This window comes from Arvicanthis niloticus, chromosome 22, assembly GCF_011762505.2.
Source record: "Arvicanthis niloticus isolate mArvNil1 chromosome 22, mArvNil1.pat.X, whole genome shotgun sequence".
In the NCBI taxonomy this organism is placed as follows: domain Eukaryota; kingdom Metazoa; phylum Chordata; class Mammalia; order Rodentia; family Muridae; genus Arvicanthis; species Arvicanthis niloticus.
In genome coordinates, this window is record NC_133429.1 from 23,770,632 (window position 1) to 23,785,819 (window position 15,188).

A 15,188-nucleotide genomic window follows, 5' to 3' on the forward strand; every position below is an offset into this window, starting at 1 on the left:
AAGTTTAAAAACAGATTTAAAGATTTCCATGACTAATGGAGACCTTCAAAACCATCCCAGATGCTAAAGGTGTGAGCTTTACAGATGGGAGGATTTGCATTGTAATAAGTAAGGATCCTAAGAGCCTGAGTATGTGCTTGGGCCATGTGAATAAGTGGGGACCTGTTTCTTCTTGTGGTTTATGCCTGTCATAACACATTGTTTGCTCTCTTGCCATTGCATGCATGCATATGTATCCTGTAAACAAAAAAATCACACCCAGGGCTGCCTGCGTGCCAGTGTTCTGTGTCTCATCAGGATCAAAGATCTATCCAGAATGCTTTTAGTTTTATGTCCTTTTTATTTCTTTTTTATACTAAGAAAATGTGAATATGTTTCTTCACTTCAAATATGTATTGTACATTCTAATTTTAATAATTTGAGGTAAGTCTAGTTATACAATATTATTTTAAGCAGAGTGTCTAGGGAGGAACTGACTTTACAGCCTGCTGAGCTAGTAGAGTAGTGGTGAGAAACAGCCAGAGCCATGCTGACGACTGGTACAAAGTTTCTTATGTACATAGCAGTTCTAAAGCATGGGAAACATTCTAATGATCCAGCCTACTCAGACTCATTTTAAAAACCTCTGTTAAAAAAATATACAACTTAAAATAAAAACATAAGCATAAATAGTAACCTAACTATCTCAAACTACTGAATGCCTTCTGGAGGAGGAAAATGCGGTAGTTATTTTATGTATCTTTGTGTCTGCAAGAGTCACAGAGTACAACCTTCCTCTATGTTGATAAGGCTGCAACTAAGTTTCAACCAATAATAGACGATATTTGGAGAAAAATAGGTCTTTACTAAATGTATATAAACTTTCTTTTTTGTCTTTTTATTCTGTATACAATATGTTCTGTAAACAAGCCTATAATAGCTGTTTATATTGCTTTTGTATTGTAAGTATAAGCAACTGCAAAATGATTTAAAGTATGTGAAAAATATATGTAAGTTACATATACATACCATGCTATTTTATTTAGTGGAAGTAAACACCCACAGAAATTGAAGGGAAGTGTCCTGGAGCCCATTTTCTTTGGATACTAAGAAACACTTGTCTACAGATGTCGTTTAAATAGCAGAAATTTATTATATCACAGTCTGGGGATTTGAATGCCCAAAGCCAAGCTGCTGCAGTATTGTCGCCTACTGCAGACTGAGAGGAAGATCAGTTCTGAGACTTGGCAATTAGGTGACCATCTTTTCTACAAGTAATCTAAGAAAACATGCTCATATTTCTTTACTTAGAAGGATAGTGTGAAGTCTCTTAATATCATCTTCCTGTCCAAATTCCCTGATTTTCACCTTGCATAGGAAGTGATCTTCCTCCATCAGGGTTGATCCTAATGACTTCCTTTTAACTTATGTCTGTAAAGCGAGTAAGATCACATCTGAGATGCTGAGAGTTAGGAACAATTCCATCCCTCACAATTTGATAACCTTTATTTTGAACTAACAAAACCAGTATAGGATAGTGAAAACATTATGGGAATGGCTATGAAGTCATTGTATGTATAGATTTTTAAGCCATATTTGACTTTGCTTTCTGTTTCAATTTCTAAAAATTACCTTCTGAAAGCTTTATAGTATGTCTTAACTTGGTTTTGATTTTATATAATACTTTCAATTTTCTTTCCACATTCCGCTTAGAAATTTCACTTTTGACAATATTTCTTTATTCAGTATGTCTTTGTGGCTTTTATTAAATGTTGAACATATTCTAAATTTTTATTTTCCAGACTTCAGAAATAGAGTCAGATGATCATTGTCAAAAAGAACAAGAACTTCTGAGGGAAAACTTGAAGTTGTCATCTGAAAACATTGAGCTTAAATTTCAACTTGAACAAGCAAATAAAGACTTGCCAAGACTAAAGGTAAACTTAGCTCTATTATAATGCCTGAATTCACCAAATTCATCATTCAGCTAAATTTACTTATATTACTTTCTGAAATGCATATACATACAAGATATCTTTGTGTTATTATATCCATTTCCTGATTTTAGAGTTGTTTATTGAGTCTCTACTTTGTAAACAGACATGCTTTTAGGTACTAGAGAGGGCAGTCATTAAAGTTCAAATACTAATAAAACTTCCAATGAGGAAGATGGCCAACAACACGCAAACAGGTTAGTCTGTAATAGTTTAGCTGGCACGAAATGCTATGGGAAAAGAATAAGCCCCATTAAAAAAAGGAGAGAGGGGAGGTCTGGTTTAGAATCATGAGAGGGTTTGCACAGAAGAGCTAGTGGAGGAATAGGAGGTGAGACATACTGCCAATGAGAGTTCCAGAGAATGGAAGTGTCAGTTTCATGTGTTCAAAGTAGAAAGATTATTTTTTACATCTCATTAGTAATTGTAATAACTGAAATCTATTTGTGTTTTTAGAAGTATTACTTCTGATGTTAATAATGTCTATCTTTGACTTTCTGTATCTTACCCTATTATGGTGACAGCTTTCCTCTTTGCTAGCTAATTGTTTCAGACTTATTTTGTAATCAAGAACATTAGCATTCTGTCATTTCCACTGGTGGTGGAATTGCAATTACGCTTCCTACTTCTCATTGTGATTTATACACTTAGTAAGCCAGTGCAGTGTCTTCTTTTCTTTTCGTCTACCAGAAAAATAAGTATCTATGTATGTGCATTATGAGACAGGAAAATCAGAGTGAGAAGCCTAATTTTTGTAGTGTATTAAGGCAGTAGTTTGGAAAATAGTTATTCAGTATTTAATTCAGTGTTAATTCAGTATTAGTATACTAATACTCTTTATCTAACATGTTGTTAGTTAAGGTTTCTATTGCTGTCCTCAACATCATGACCAAAAGCAACGTGAGGAAGAAAGGACTTATTTCCTTTTAGACTTCTACATTATAGCCCATCAAGAGTTATCAGGGCAGGGACCTCAAGTCAGGAGCTGATGCAGAGACCAAGGAGGAAAGCTACTCACAGGTTTGCTCTTCAGTCAGTGCTTTCTTATACAGCTCAGGACCACCTGCCCAAGGATGACACCAACCACAGTGAGCTGGGATCCTCCACATCAATCTTTCATCTGGAAAAGACACCACAGGCCTATAGCCTGGTAATATGGAGGTGTTTTTCTCAACTGAGGTTCCTCTTCTGAGGTTCCTCTTCTGAGGTTCCTCTAGCTTGTGTCAAGCTGACAAAAATCCAGCACACATCTTATATCAAAATTTCTTTTGTTTAGAGACAAAGTTGTTTGCTCTATGGTTGAGTTTTTAATATAGATAATTTTTTCCTCTCTTTTTCAGCAGCTATTTTATAGTTATAACAGATTATTGTTATTTTCTTTTATCTTTTAGAATCAAGTAAAAGATTTGAAGGAAATGTGTGAATTTCTTAAGAAAGGAAAAATGGAACTTGAACGGAAGCTTGGTCAGGTCAGAGGGGTGAGTAAATGTCCTTAAGAATCTAGTGCCAAAGGTCTAAGCTTCTATTGATTTTGTATTGTGTTTATAAATTGAAACATTCATGAAACAAAATTTGTTCAGGTAAGAATACTGTGACATACATGATGCATTCTCTGAAAATACTGAGAGTAGCAATATAAAGTACTTGAACAAATACTGACAGTTAACATTTGTTTGAAAGTGTAATTATAAAAATATATATGTACTCTAAGTATACATATAATTTTATCTTTTTAAAAATATAAATAAAGAATCTGTGTTGATATTTTTATTAGGTCATATATTAACTAAGCTAAACACATGGTTTCATTTCTGTGTAAAGAAAATGTTTATGTACTGGAGTAGTGGTTCTCAGTCTTCCTAATAGTATGACCCTTTCACAGTTTCTCATGTTGTAGTGATCCCCAACCATAACATTATTTCCATTGTTACTTTACAACTTTCATTTTGCTACTGTTACGAATTGTTTTTTTTTTTAAGATTTATTTATTTATTTAATGTATATAAGCACACTGCCCTTGAAACACCAGAAGAGGGCATCGGATCCCATTACAGATGGTTGTGAGCCACCATGTGGTTGCTGGGAATTGAACTCATGGCCTTTGGAAGAGCAGCCAGTGCTCTTAACCATTGAGCCATCTCTCCAGCCCATACGAATTGTAATATAAGTATCTGTTTTTTTCTGATGGTCTTAGGTGACTTCTCAGAAAGTGTTGTTTGATCCCTAAGAAGTCTAGACCCAAAGCCATGTAGAACCTCTGCACTAGAGAGAACCCTTTCTAATTGGAATACTTAGATCACACATCATGGAGTGTGTAACCCATTATATGATTTAAGGAATATCAAATACATTCAAGCCCTGGTTTTCATTTATGGAGAGTAAAATTATAATTATTGTCTCATATACTTTAGAAATGTATTGAATTAACACAATCTTTAGAATCAAATATTAGCAATTATTAAAGATGAGTACAAGATTAGACCCATTTTGTCATTAGTATATCATATTCTCTAAGATATTACTTTTAAAAAATATGTATATTTTGTAGTCTGGTAGAAGTGGAAAGACAATCCCAGAACTAGAAAAAACCATCGGGTTAATGAAGAAAGTAGTTGAAAAGGTCCAAAGAGAAAATGAACAATTGAAAAAGGCATCAGGAATAATGACTACTGAAAAAATGGCTACTCTTGAGGAAGAAAATAGAAAATTAAAGGTAATTTTTATGTAGTCATTTTATATGAATGTTTTACTATTTTAATTTGCGTTGCTTTTTAAGGGGATTGCTAAGTATGCTACAGTACACTGAATGTCCTCAATGGATACAGTTTTATTCTATACAGTTAACAGATTTATTGGCAAGAAATATAAAGGTAGCTAGCTACAGAGTGTGTCTGTTTCATCTTTACTGTTTCTGTGATAGAGTAATTATGTATATCTATTTTAGATTTAATTTGTTAAATAGGGATTCTGTAGGGGTTCCTGTATTTCCTTTTAATCTTAAAGTCATTTTAATGAATAGCCAAGTTTGAATAGGAACTTTGGTTATAAATAACAAGTTTGGGAGAGTCTTTAATTGTAATCATGTCAAATGTGGTATCAAAAACTACCTACATTAAATTTAAATAATAATCTTCATTTTGACATTTAAGAGAATAGAACTGTTTCATTTCCTCATTTTTCCTTGCTCCTCCATCATGTCCCTTGCCCCCACCTTACTTCCTCTCAAATGCATGACCTCCTTTTCTTCATTAGTTACATATAAACATGCATAAAGATAACTTCAACTTGCTAAGTCCATTAAATTAAATGCTTATGTATATATTTTCATAGAAACGATCATCTTTTCTTGATGTTTTCATTTGATAATACGTTGCTTCATCAATTACCAGGCTGAATTAGAAAAGCTTAAAGCTCACTTTGGACGTCAACTAAGTATGCAGTTTGAATCCAAGAACAAAGGTACTGAGAAAATTGTGGCGGAAAATGAACGGCTTCGGAAGGAACTTAAGAAAGTAAGGTGATTTTGACTTATTACATTTATTTTCATTTATTGACATATGCTGTCAAAATCAAAATTGATAGATCTTTGATGCCAGTATCTGTCCATAGTACTTATTCAGAGACTTTATGAATTGTACTTTATCAAGACATACATTTATATGAAAATTTAGAACTGGGGTGGTTTATGTTCTTAGTTCTTTTACTTATTGGGAATCTCTTAGGTGGGCATGGAATTGAATGCCTGCTAGTCCAGTACTCAGGCTGGAAGGAGAGACCGGCCTAGGCTACATAGAGAACCCATCTCAAAAAAGAAATATATACGCATATTATATGTCTCACAGAGCCGTTGAGAAATTTAAATGAGTTAATATTTATGCATATGACTTAGAACAGTGCCCAATTTATAGAGCAAAAAAATAACCATTTTGTTAATAAGATTCTTTTCTATTTAAATAATACAATATATTTTTTACTCCTGACAAATAGGTATAATTTTTAACATGCATTACCTAGTGAATGAACTGAAATTATAATTCTTAAAACTTTTAACAGTAACTCATTGTACTGTGAAGCCAGAACTGTACTCTCTTGAGTCTTAATGTTCATTTCTGGAAATAATCTGCCACTTACATGGTGCTTGTGTTAATAGCTGGGACTCTTCTTAGTATTAGAGTCAAAACAAAGCGTCTTTTAAGATGTAACAAGATTAACTGCCTCATTATTCTGGACATTTTTATGAGAAACAAATGACAAATTTAGAGTATCCAATAGATACTTTAGATATTAAATACTTTTAAATACATTTCTCTGTCTTCATTTAATTGATCTTTTGTGCTAATTACTATTTAGACAAAAGCAAACATTTTTGCAGTTTTAAGACAACATAGCTCCAGTTTGTTTTATGATTTCCAGCCTATAGTGCTAATTTTAATACCTGTCATCTATGAGAACAGTTATGCTCTGTTATAATTTATTAATTATAAGCCTTTACTGATAGGAAATGGAAGCTTCCGAGAAACTGCGGATAGCTAAGAACAACTTAGAGCTGCTGAATGAAAAGATGTCAGCTCAGCTCGAAGAGACTGGGAAGAGATTACAGTTTGCAGAAAGCAGAGGCCCACAGCTGGAAGGCGCTGACAGCAAGAGCTGGAAGTCAATTGTGGTTTCAAGGTAGGATCAGGTAGTTTCAAATGTGGTCAGGTTTAATCAGTTCTAACTGTCACATCAATACTTCAAAAATGACCATATGCTGAATACCCTAGTCTGTTACTGATGAACAGTTTGCTTGTTTATCAGTGTCTCTACATTCTGCCTTATCATTACCAAAACTCAGTTTCTTTCTTAGCTGGTTTGGTTAGCTAGTTTTATCGGCAGACTACAGAATAGAGCAGACCTGGAGCTAGATGTGCATCAGGAAGTTGCTGGTCTTGGGCCAGGGCTGATGGTGCCCAGCTTCTCCTAGATGCTGTTTCTGAAGTATCAACATTACATTCTTGATTGGGTTCATTTATTTCTGATGCAGCTATGTCCTAAGCAATTGGACATTTTATACTACATCTGGAGTGAGCTGCATCACCTTTATTTGTATACTGGGAAACTTTCCTTACAGAGAGCCCACTAGATGAATACAGCAGTCATGTTAGTGTCTTATTGGCCTCTGCTTTCTGATTCATTTTCTCCCATCCTTTGAATACTTCCTATAAGTTTATTGGATTTATGTCTATGGGACTACCTGTTGTCTCTGTGAAAGCTAACTTTATTTCACTGTATTTGCATTCGTGGATTCCTCTTTAATCTTACTGTAAACCACATTTGCCCTATTTGGATCGACGTGATAGGAAATAATGTGACACCCATTATCTTGCCTACGAAAAGTGAGCTGTAGCACTGAGGTTCCACTGTGGACCTTGCATTGCATATCCTTCTGTCAGGCAAATTTAAGGAGAAAAGAAAAAGCTAAGTAAGCAGAGTTGAGAACACTCAGAGAGATGGCTATAATCCTGGAGAAGAATCCTTTTTTCTTTCCTACCCTAGAGTAGTCAGAGTCCCTATATCTCTTCCCTATATCTCTCACTTTCCCGTCTACAGACAAGGCTTCTGTCAGAATGCTTACATAGGGTTGGAAAGAACAAGTGTAACAGTGTGAAGGGGAGAAAACATGTTGTGACATGTGTTGAGTGACTTTGAGATTTACTTTTTTCATAAATATTCACTCAACATCTACTATTACCATACTCTGTGTGCTTCAGGGCCTTTCTAAAAAGTCCAGCTTACTTAGGTTTCTTTAAGAGCCAGCTTCTATCTGTTAGGAAGACTTGCTTTTCACTGTGATATTACTTGACTCCTTTGTGGGTCAAGATATATTGAACTGTGGAAATGATAGTCCCTGCCCTTATTTTTCTATAGCTCTATGCGGTAACAAAAATGATTACTTCCTGGCATAAAAAACTATTGAGTTTTAAAACAGTTGTGGATTGATGGCACTATTTAACCTTGATTAAAGATGAGTTTACATGTTAAATCACTTGAGTTCTTATTCTGAGAACTGCACATAGACAACATCTTCAGGAAACATAAGTCCAACTTGTTTTCAAGACAGTCTTGCTGTGTAGCCAAGGCTGACCTCAAACTCTGCCATGCTTTTTCAAGTGTCCCACCTATAGTTATCTGTAGGAGTGTTGTGTTTTATAAAAAAGAATGAGCCAAAGATGTGTTTGATAGAGGCGCAGTATGGTGAGGTGGAAAGGGGTGCCTCTGCAGGCCCATGCTGAGACATCCCTTCCCCCGAGGTACCAGCCACAGGATGGATATAGTATGGAATAGAGTTGATTTAGGACATAGGAAGTGAAGTTGGGAAGGGACAGGGGGGTGGGGGGGACAGTAACATGTAGAGAGAAAGGGGGTAATGGGGAGGGAAGAAAGGAGTGAGAGAGAGTAAGAGAACAAGGGGAGGCCAGACAGCCCCTTTTATAGTAAGCCAAGCAGTTGCCAGGTAACTGTAGGGCAGAGCCTAAAAGTACTGCTGACAAGGAGCAGCCAGGTTAATGTATGGGCTAGCTAGGTGGGTTAATGTGATCAGGAAGGTCATCAGTGGCTTTCTTAGTTACTATTCTGTTACTGTAAAGAGACATCATGAACAAGGCAATTCTTATAAAAGAACGCACTTAAATGGGGCCTTGTTTACAGTTTCTGAGGTTTAGAGCATGATGGTATGTGGGCAGGCATGCCTGGTGAGAGAGCAGTAGCTGGGAATCCAGATGCAGATCCTGATCTGTAGGCAGCATACAGACAAGACTGAGTCTAGCAAGGGCTTTTGATACCTGAAAGTTCACACCCCTACCCTCCACCCCCAGAGACAAGACTATCTTCTAATCTTTCTAATCCCTTCAAAGAGCTCTACCCTCTGGTGACCAAGCATTCAAATACCTGAGCCTATGGGAGGGGGTTGGAGGCCGGAGGGCATGCTCATTCAAACCACCTGAGTGGCTTTTGAAGAGAGAAATGGATGAAGTAACCGAATGAGCTTCTGATAGTTCACATTAACCTTTGGGATATGTCTGCTAGTTAGTCCTTGTCAAGTAAGCACACCCTTCTAATCTGAGTGTAAGATCTGCTTGAATTATTTGAAAGTGTTTAGGTAATCATAACTGTCCTTCCTTATGCTGTCACTGTCAGATACTTTTCTATATCGATACTTTTTAATTGATTCAGAAGACATTATATATTCTTTTTTTTAGAAATGTTTGAATACAGTAAACATTGTCTTCCTGTAAGTATATGCCTGTAAAACTATTTGGCTCAAATTTTGAAGGTTTCTTTTGAGTTGATTTCTTTAGGCCATTTGTCATTTTCTTACTAGTTAATCTGTGTTGCTTTCTTTTTTCCACAGGCTGCACTGCTCCTCGCAGGCATGCTTCTGAACAGCTTGTTCTTTCTGTAGTGCCCGCGCCCCTTAGAGCTGTTTCTTCCTAAACACCTCCTGGGGGGTAGGGAAGGGTATTGGAAGAGAGAGAGAGAGTTTTGTAAACTGATGAATTAGGTATTCTTTTATGCTGAAAATAAGATATCAACTAAAACGCTTTACAGTTGCCAAATTCAATCCCCTCCTCTTATCTTAATCTCCATAGGATTACTTTAATTTTCTACTTTAATTAGCACATGTTAATTAGGCTGCTTAGCCCTTAACATCATCTTTTAATGCTAAATACATAGCCAAAGGTTTGGCTAGAAGAAATACTATGTACATTGCCTTGCATATTTTACTGTAATTTAAGCAGACTTTTAAATTAGAGAAATTACATATCTTTTTAGAATGTATGAGACCAAGATGAAAGAGCTCGAAAGTGACGTTGCCAAAAAGAATCAAAGTATCACCGACCTTAAACAGCTTGTAAGAGAAGCAACCGAGAGAGAACAGAAAGCAAAGAAATACACTGAAGACCTTGAACAACAGGCATGTAATAGTCTTTAAATGATAAAACACTGTAATACAGCTATCTCAAGACAATCCCTGAATTGCCTGAAGGTGAAAGAAGAATGAGCTCCTGACAGTGTCTCCCCTAGGAGACTCATCCAGTGACTGGTACTTACTCCCACTCATTATGTATATGTATAAGCCACAAGCTGGGTCATCACTGAGTTCATTCTCAGTCTCTATATCGTCATCATTAATCATGTCAAGTGTATTCTTAAAGTACATCCCAGATATGAGTACTGTTCAGTGTGGAAGCCATTACTTCATACTGAATGACTGCAGCAATTTTCTAATTGGTCCCTGGAATACAGCTCTTTTCATAGCCTGTATCTATGTACAACTGTCTAACAGTTTGCATTTTCTACCCATGTTAATATTGCTTTTCCCAACATTAACCCTATCAAACCTTTGAACAACTGAATTTTGTTTAAGCTTCAGGTCTTTATACCTGGTGGTTTGTCTAGAACACTAGTCACTATTCCCAATATCCATATAGCTGACTTGTGAATGTCTATACAAGCATATACATGTCCTCCCTTATTTGTCTGAATAGCCTTTCTTGCTATCCCGATGCATCACATCCTATCACAGTATCAGTACTGTCCTCCCTCGGTAAAAACATAAGGAGTCTGTAAGAGATCCCAGCTCCTCCCTATGCTGTGTCCTTATTACCAAGGTCATACTTGGGCATGCAGTATGTGTTGCTCAAGAACCGATGACTTGAATGCATAGACTAGAATACAGAACTGTGGCTATTTCTTGCCTCCAAAATCTCTAATCTTATACTTTATTAAAAGCTCATCTCTAAATCATCATCTTTCCACGATTAACTTTGTCTTCTAATTTTCTGTTCTGCTTAAAGATTGAGATCCTCAAAAGTGTCCCTGAAGGTGTGGGAACAGAGCAAGAGCTTCTGCGGGAGCTCCAGCTTCTGAGGTACATACATGATGTTTACCACCGTGTGTGTGTGTGTGTGTGTGTGTGTGTGTCTGTATTTGTACACGTGCACGTGTGCGTGCATGCTTGTACAAGCTGCATGCAGGGGTTAGGGGGTACGTGCATGCCATGTGCTAACGAAGATCAGAGGACAACCTGGAGTTGGTTCTCTCATTCCAAGAATTTAAGTCAGGTCATCAGCTTCAGAGCATGCATCCTTATCCACTGAGCCATCTGGCCACTTATTTATTTTTAGAAAATTATTTTATATAGCCAGACTTGCTATACTTAAAGACTATGGTTTTTTCAAGTTTATTATTATTTCGTCCTGTGTCTGGAAACAGAAAGGGGGATGGGATCCCAATAATAGTGTTTCCATAGTGTGATGACCTAGTTTAAGTTTTTCTAGGAGCATAGACTTAAACCTGAGCACTCCAGAATGTTCATTCTCATCCCACTCTCATCTTAATGAAAGAGAAAGAAGTCATTCTATGCTTCTAGGAATTTCTGTAGTCTCCTTTCATTGTAAGAAAACTACTCTTGAAAATAATATCAGGGCTGATAGTAAAAATTTAGATTTTGTGTTGTTTGGGAATTGGCCGCATTGAAACCTAGAGAGTATATAAATATTTACCTTGATGACCCTGTGCCATCTTTTCAGGATATGGGCACCAGCACAGGCCACCAGAAACCTGATCTGAGGACCCTTTACCACTACTCTGTATGAATTGCCTACATACTTTAGAGAATGGCACCTATTGTTTATTTTTCTAACATGCTTCATTGTATTCTAGGTTAGCCAATAATCAGCTGGATAAAGAAAAGGCAGAATTAATTCATCAGATAGAAATTAACAAGGACCAAACTGGAGCTGAAAGTAGCACACCTGGTAATGTATTTCATAAAACTTATTAATGATCCCAAATTTTTGATTACTGTGTACATCTAGTATTTCTGATCATTATTTTCATTAGTGTCAAATACCTGACAGGACCATTCAGAGCTGTTCTAAATGTTCTGAGCGTTCTGAATAGCCCCGCATGGAGGCTATGAAAATATTCCCATTTATCAGTTTGAATTGCTTATACTACTAAGTGGCATAAGTTTGTCTCCTTGTAGTCCATCCAGGTGTTAAAAACTTAATCATAGTATGTTACCAAGCAACGAGTGCTCTTGTTTGCCTCTAGCTTCTAAGTATACTTCCTTCAGTTCCTATGAACATTTTCTTCTAAGTGTCACTAATTGTTCTCTTAATGTTAGTTTAGTAGTTTTAAAAAATACTTGTATTTTTTGTTATAAAATAAAAATGTACTTTTTGTTCACTTCCATTCCTATTCAAAAGTTAGCAGTCATTCCCCTGTATAAGACATAATTACATACGAAACATTTTTTATATGTGTGCTCACATACAGAATACAGTTAGTTATTCTTAATTATTTGCAGATCTGTTCATCACACACACACTATATATATATATATATATATATATATATATATATACTCATATATATATACACATACATATATACACACACATATATATACACACATATATATTTATTTATTTATATATTTATATATATTTATATATATTCATTCATCCCAGGGATAACAAGTTAGTGCTTGACATATAGAGGTGATCTAGGTTGGAGAACTGGGTACCTGTATACCCAGTTAGAGATTGAATCCTAGCTCTGACACTTTTAATAGGACAACCTTAGTGGGTTAAGACCACTGAACATTTTCTTTTGAAACTAAAGAAAATATGAGGATGAGTTGTTTGTAGAATCTAAGATAATTTGAACATTTATATTTATAAATATATTTTCATTTCTCCTGTGATCCATTGCAAATTCTTTTCTACCAAGTTTATAGGATATCACTTTTAAAAAGGGAATAGACTTTATATGTATATTGGATTTTGTGTATTTTTTTCTAGATGCACACTGTAAATCCAGCTGCCCTTAACTTACTACAGAGACCTCTTAAGATCTGTACATCATTCATGTCTTTACTAATTTCATAGTATGCTAGTGAATGGATACCAGTGAGCAGGTTACCCCGGGGTAGATACTTAGCATAGTTTTAAAGCTTCTGGTATAAATACACTGTACCTCCTAACCTAACTATGCCATCTATTATCTGATAGTTGATGAAGTGTCATGTTCTACCCCACAGGATTATACCAATTTTATATTCTGAATCATTTAAAACTATTCATAGAGTTCCTATAGAGTCCTGATGCTCCTTTGTCTTAATGTGTGATATGATTTGTGCCAGGCACTATGCTTAGGGCTTTACAAAACTTTTACATTTTTTTTAGAATGTTATAGGACCAGTATTGTTGTCTTTATTTTTTATACTTGATAAGTGATTAATAACCTATCCTCAAGATACAAATGGGAAGTGACATAGGAAGGCCAAGCATTAATTCTATGAATGTTCAGAACTCCTTACCATGCTTGGTCTTAACCCCTGTGCTACTGTGCTTCTTGATAACTGAAACAAGTATTCATCCACCTAGAACTGATGTGTGACTGCTAGCTTGGCGTGCTGTTAAAACAGTCCCAGAGATGTGTTGATTCGTTAGGAGGTTCTGTAATTGGTCCAATCCCAAGCCCTCATATTGCATATGTCTTAAGAAAAGGAAGACAAGAAGCTTATCACATTTCAGAAAATACCCTGCTTCAAAATCAATCTGTTTGGATGTTCCCAAGTCAACATTTAAAGATGAGGACAATTAAAGAACTTTCAGAATATGTTATACATATTTTCTTCATGCAGTATTTCATCAACAGTGTGTATAAGATCTCAGTGGCTATGCTCAAACTAATAAATACATGAATATTGATTGTGTTTACTGGGGTACTACTTGCAGTAGCCAGCTAATAGAATCAGCCACTGTGTCCATCAGTAGATGCACTGTAGGGAGCCGCGGCGAGCGGTGACAACATTCACCATTACAAGATGGCACTGGCATCTGGTGCTCCCACAAGTAAACAACTAAACTGCGCAGGTGCAAGAGGTGAAAGCGAGCCAAGTCCGGGCGTAATATGGGGTGATGACTGAACAGCCAATCAGAAGTGAACACGCCACTCTAGGGTGCATATAAGCAGTGCCTTTTCCGGGCTTGGGGTCTTCCACTTCAGCTGATACAAGAATAAAGCCTCGTTGTAGTAACTACCCGAACACTGCCTCCTGTGTCTCTCTTGCCAGCGAGGGGATTCGGAAGGGGCGTGGAACAATGCACTGATGATAAAATATATGATATATATATATATATATGAGAATTTTATTAAGTCATAAAAATTATCTGTAGGAAAATGTGACTACAAATCATCTTGTTCAATAACATAGGCCAGTCTCTCTCAGGAAGACAAATAGTTTATTTTTTTCTTCATCTGTAGAATTGAGATTTACGTGAGATATGACATAAAAATAGAAGGGGAACTTTTTTTTTTCTCCAAAAGGAAAATGCATTGTTGTTGTTTGATTTGAAACCTTGTTTGTTCCCTATCTGAGTTATAGTGGACCACCCCAGAGCACTCCAATACACTTCTTGTCCTTATCATGAAAACTTCATTATTTCATCAAACTTGAACATTAAAACAAAACTCTTTACCCTTCAAAGACTGCATAGATGACATAACACTATTTCTTAACCTTTGTGCTACGTGACAGCAGCTGATTCCTCCTGCGCTCCTTCATCTGTGCCACATACCTAGTCTTAGATATTTTGCATGTAGTGTAAAAAAACTTATATGCAGTAGCCTATTTGGTGTGAAGGCATAAATGGCCAGCTTACAATTTTAGTTCTTTGCCTATATATTTAATACCTAACAAATTTACTGGTTACAAGATTTTTCTCTCAAAAATAAGAATTTCTCTCATATAAAAAAAGAATAACCCACATTTCTGATACCTCACGGCTACCCATGTGTCATGACCATACCTACTAGTGGTAGCATACAGTTTGCATGAAAAGTCTTCCCAGCATACAGTGCCAGATGATGCCAGACCTTAGGATTCAGGTTTTCTGATTATTCTGAAATAAATCCTCTATCTTTAAGTCACTCACAGTAAAGAAAAACATAAGTCATCATTTTCCTGACTATTTTGGCAGATTCTGATCAACTAAAGGAAAAGATAAATGAGCTGGAGAGACAACTCAGAAAGTCGGAGCTAGAGAAGCAACATTTGAAGGTAATTCTTACTCGTGTCTGGCTTTAGTGCACTCCGTGTTCTGTGAAAACAGCTTTGATGATCACCACCTTTAAGTACGTGCCTAAAAATTCATGGACCTA

General features: G+C 36.1%; 1 protein-coding gene across 4 annotated transcripts in view; it reads left to right on the top strand.

The window, feature by feature from the left end:
• The window catches only part of Cep290 (centrosomal protein 290), a 77,503-nt gene that overhangs the window by 61,263 nt on the left and 1,052 nt on the right, over positions 1 to 15,188 (top strand). For 3 of the 4 annotated variants that reach the window (XM_076920090.1, XM_076920092.1, XM_076920089.1), the window contains 9 exons: positions 1,782 to 1,916; positions 3,365 to 3,451; positions 4,522 to 4,686; positions 5,363 to 5,485; positions 6,472 to 6,644; positions 9,786 to 9,927; positions 10,811 to 10,884; positions 11,679 to 11,773; positions 15,008 to 15,087. In XM_076920090.1, the coding sequence (XP_076776205.1) occupies positions 1,782 to 1,916; positions 3,365 to 3,451; positions 4,522 to 4,686; positions 5,363 to 5,485; positions 6,472 to 6,644; positions 9,786 to 9,927; positions 10,811 to 10,884; positions 11,679 to 11,773; positions 15,008 to 15,087 (1,074 nt within the window). Of the gene's footprint in view, positions 1 to 1,781; positions 1,917 to 3,364; positions 3,452 to 4,521; positions 4,687 to 5,362; positions 5,491 to 6,471; positions 6,645 to 9,785; positions 9,928 to 10,810; positions 10,885 to 11,678; positions 11,774 to 15,007; positions 15,088 to 15,188 lie in introns of those variants that run through there. The other variant, XM_076920091.1, reaches the window with a different exon arrangement.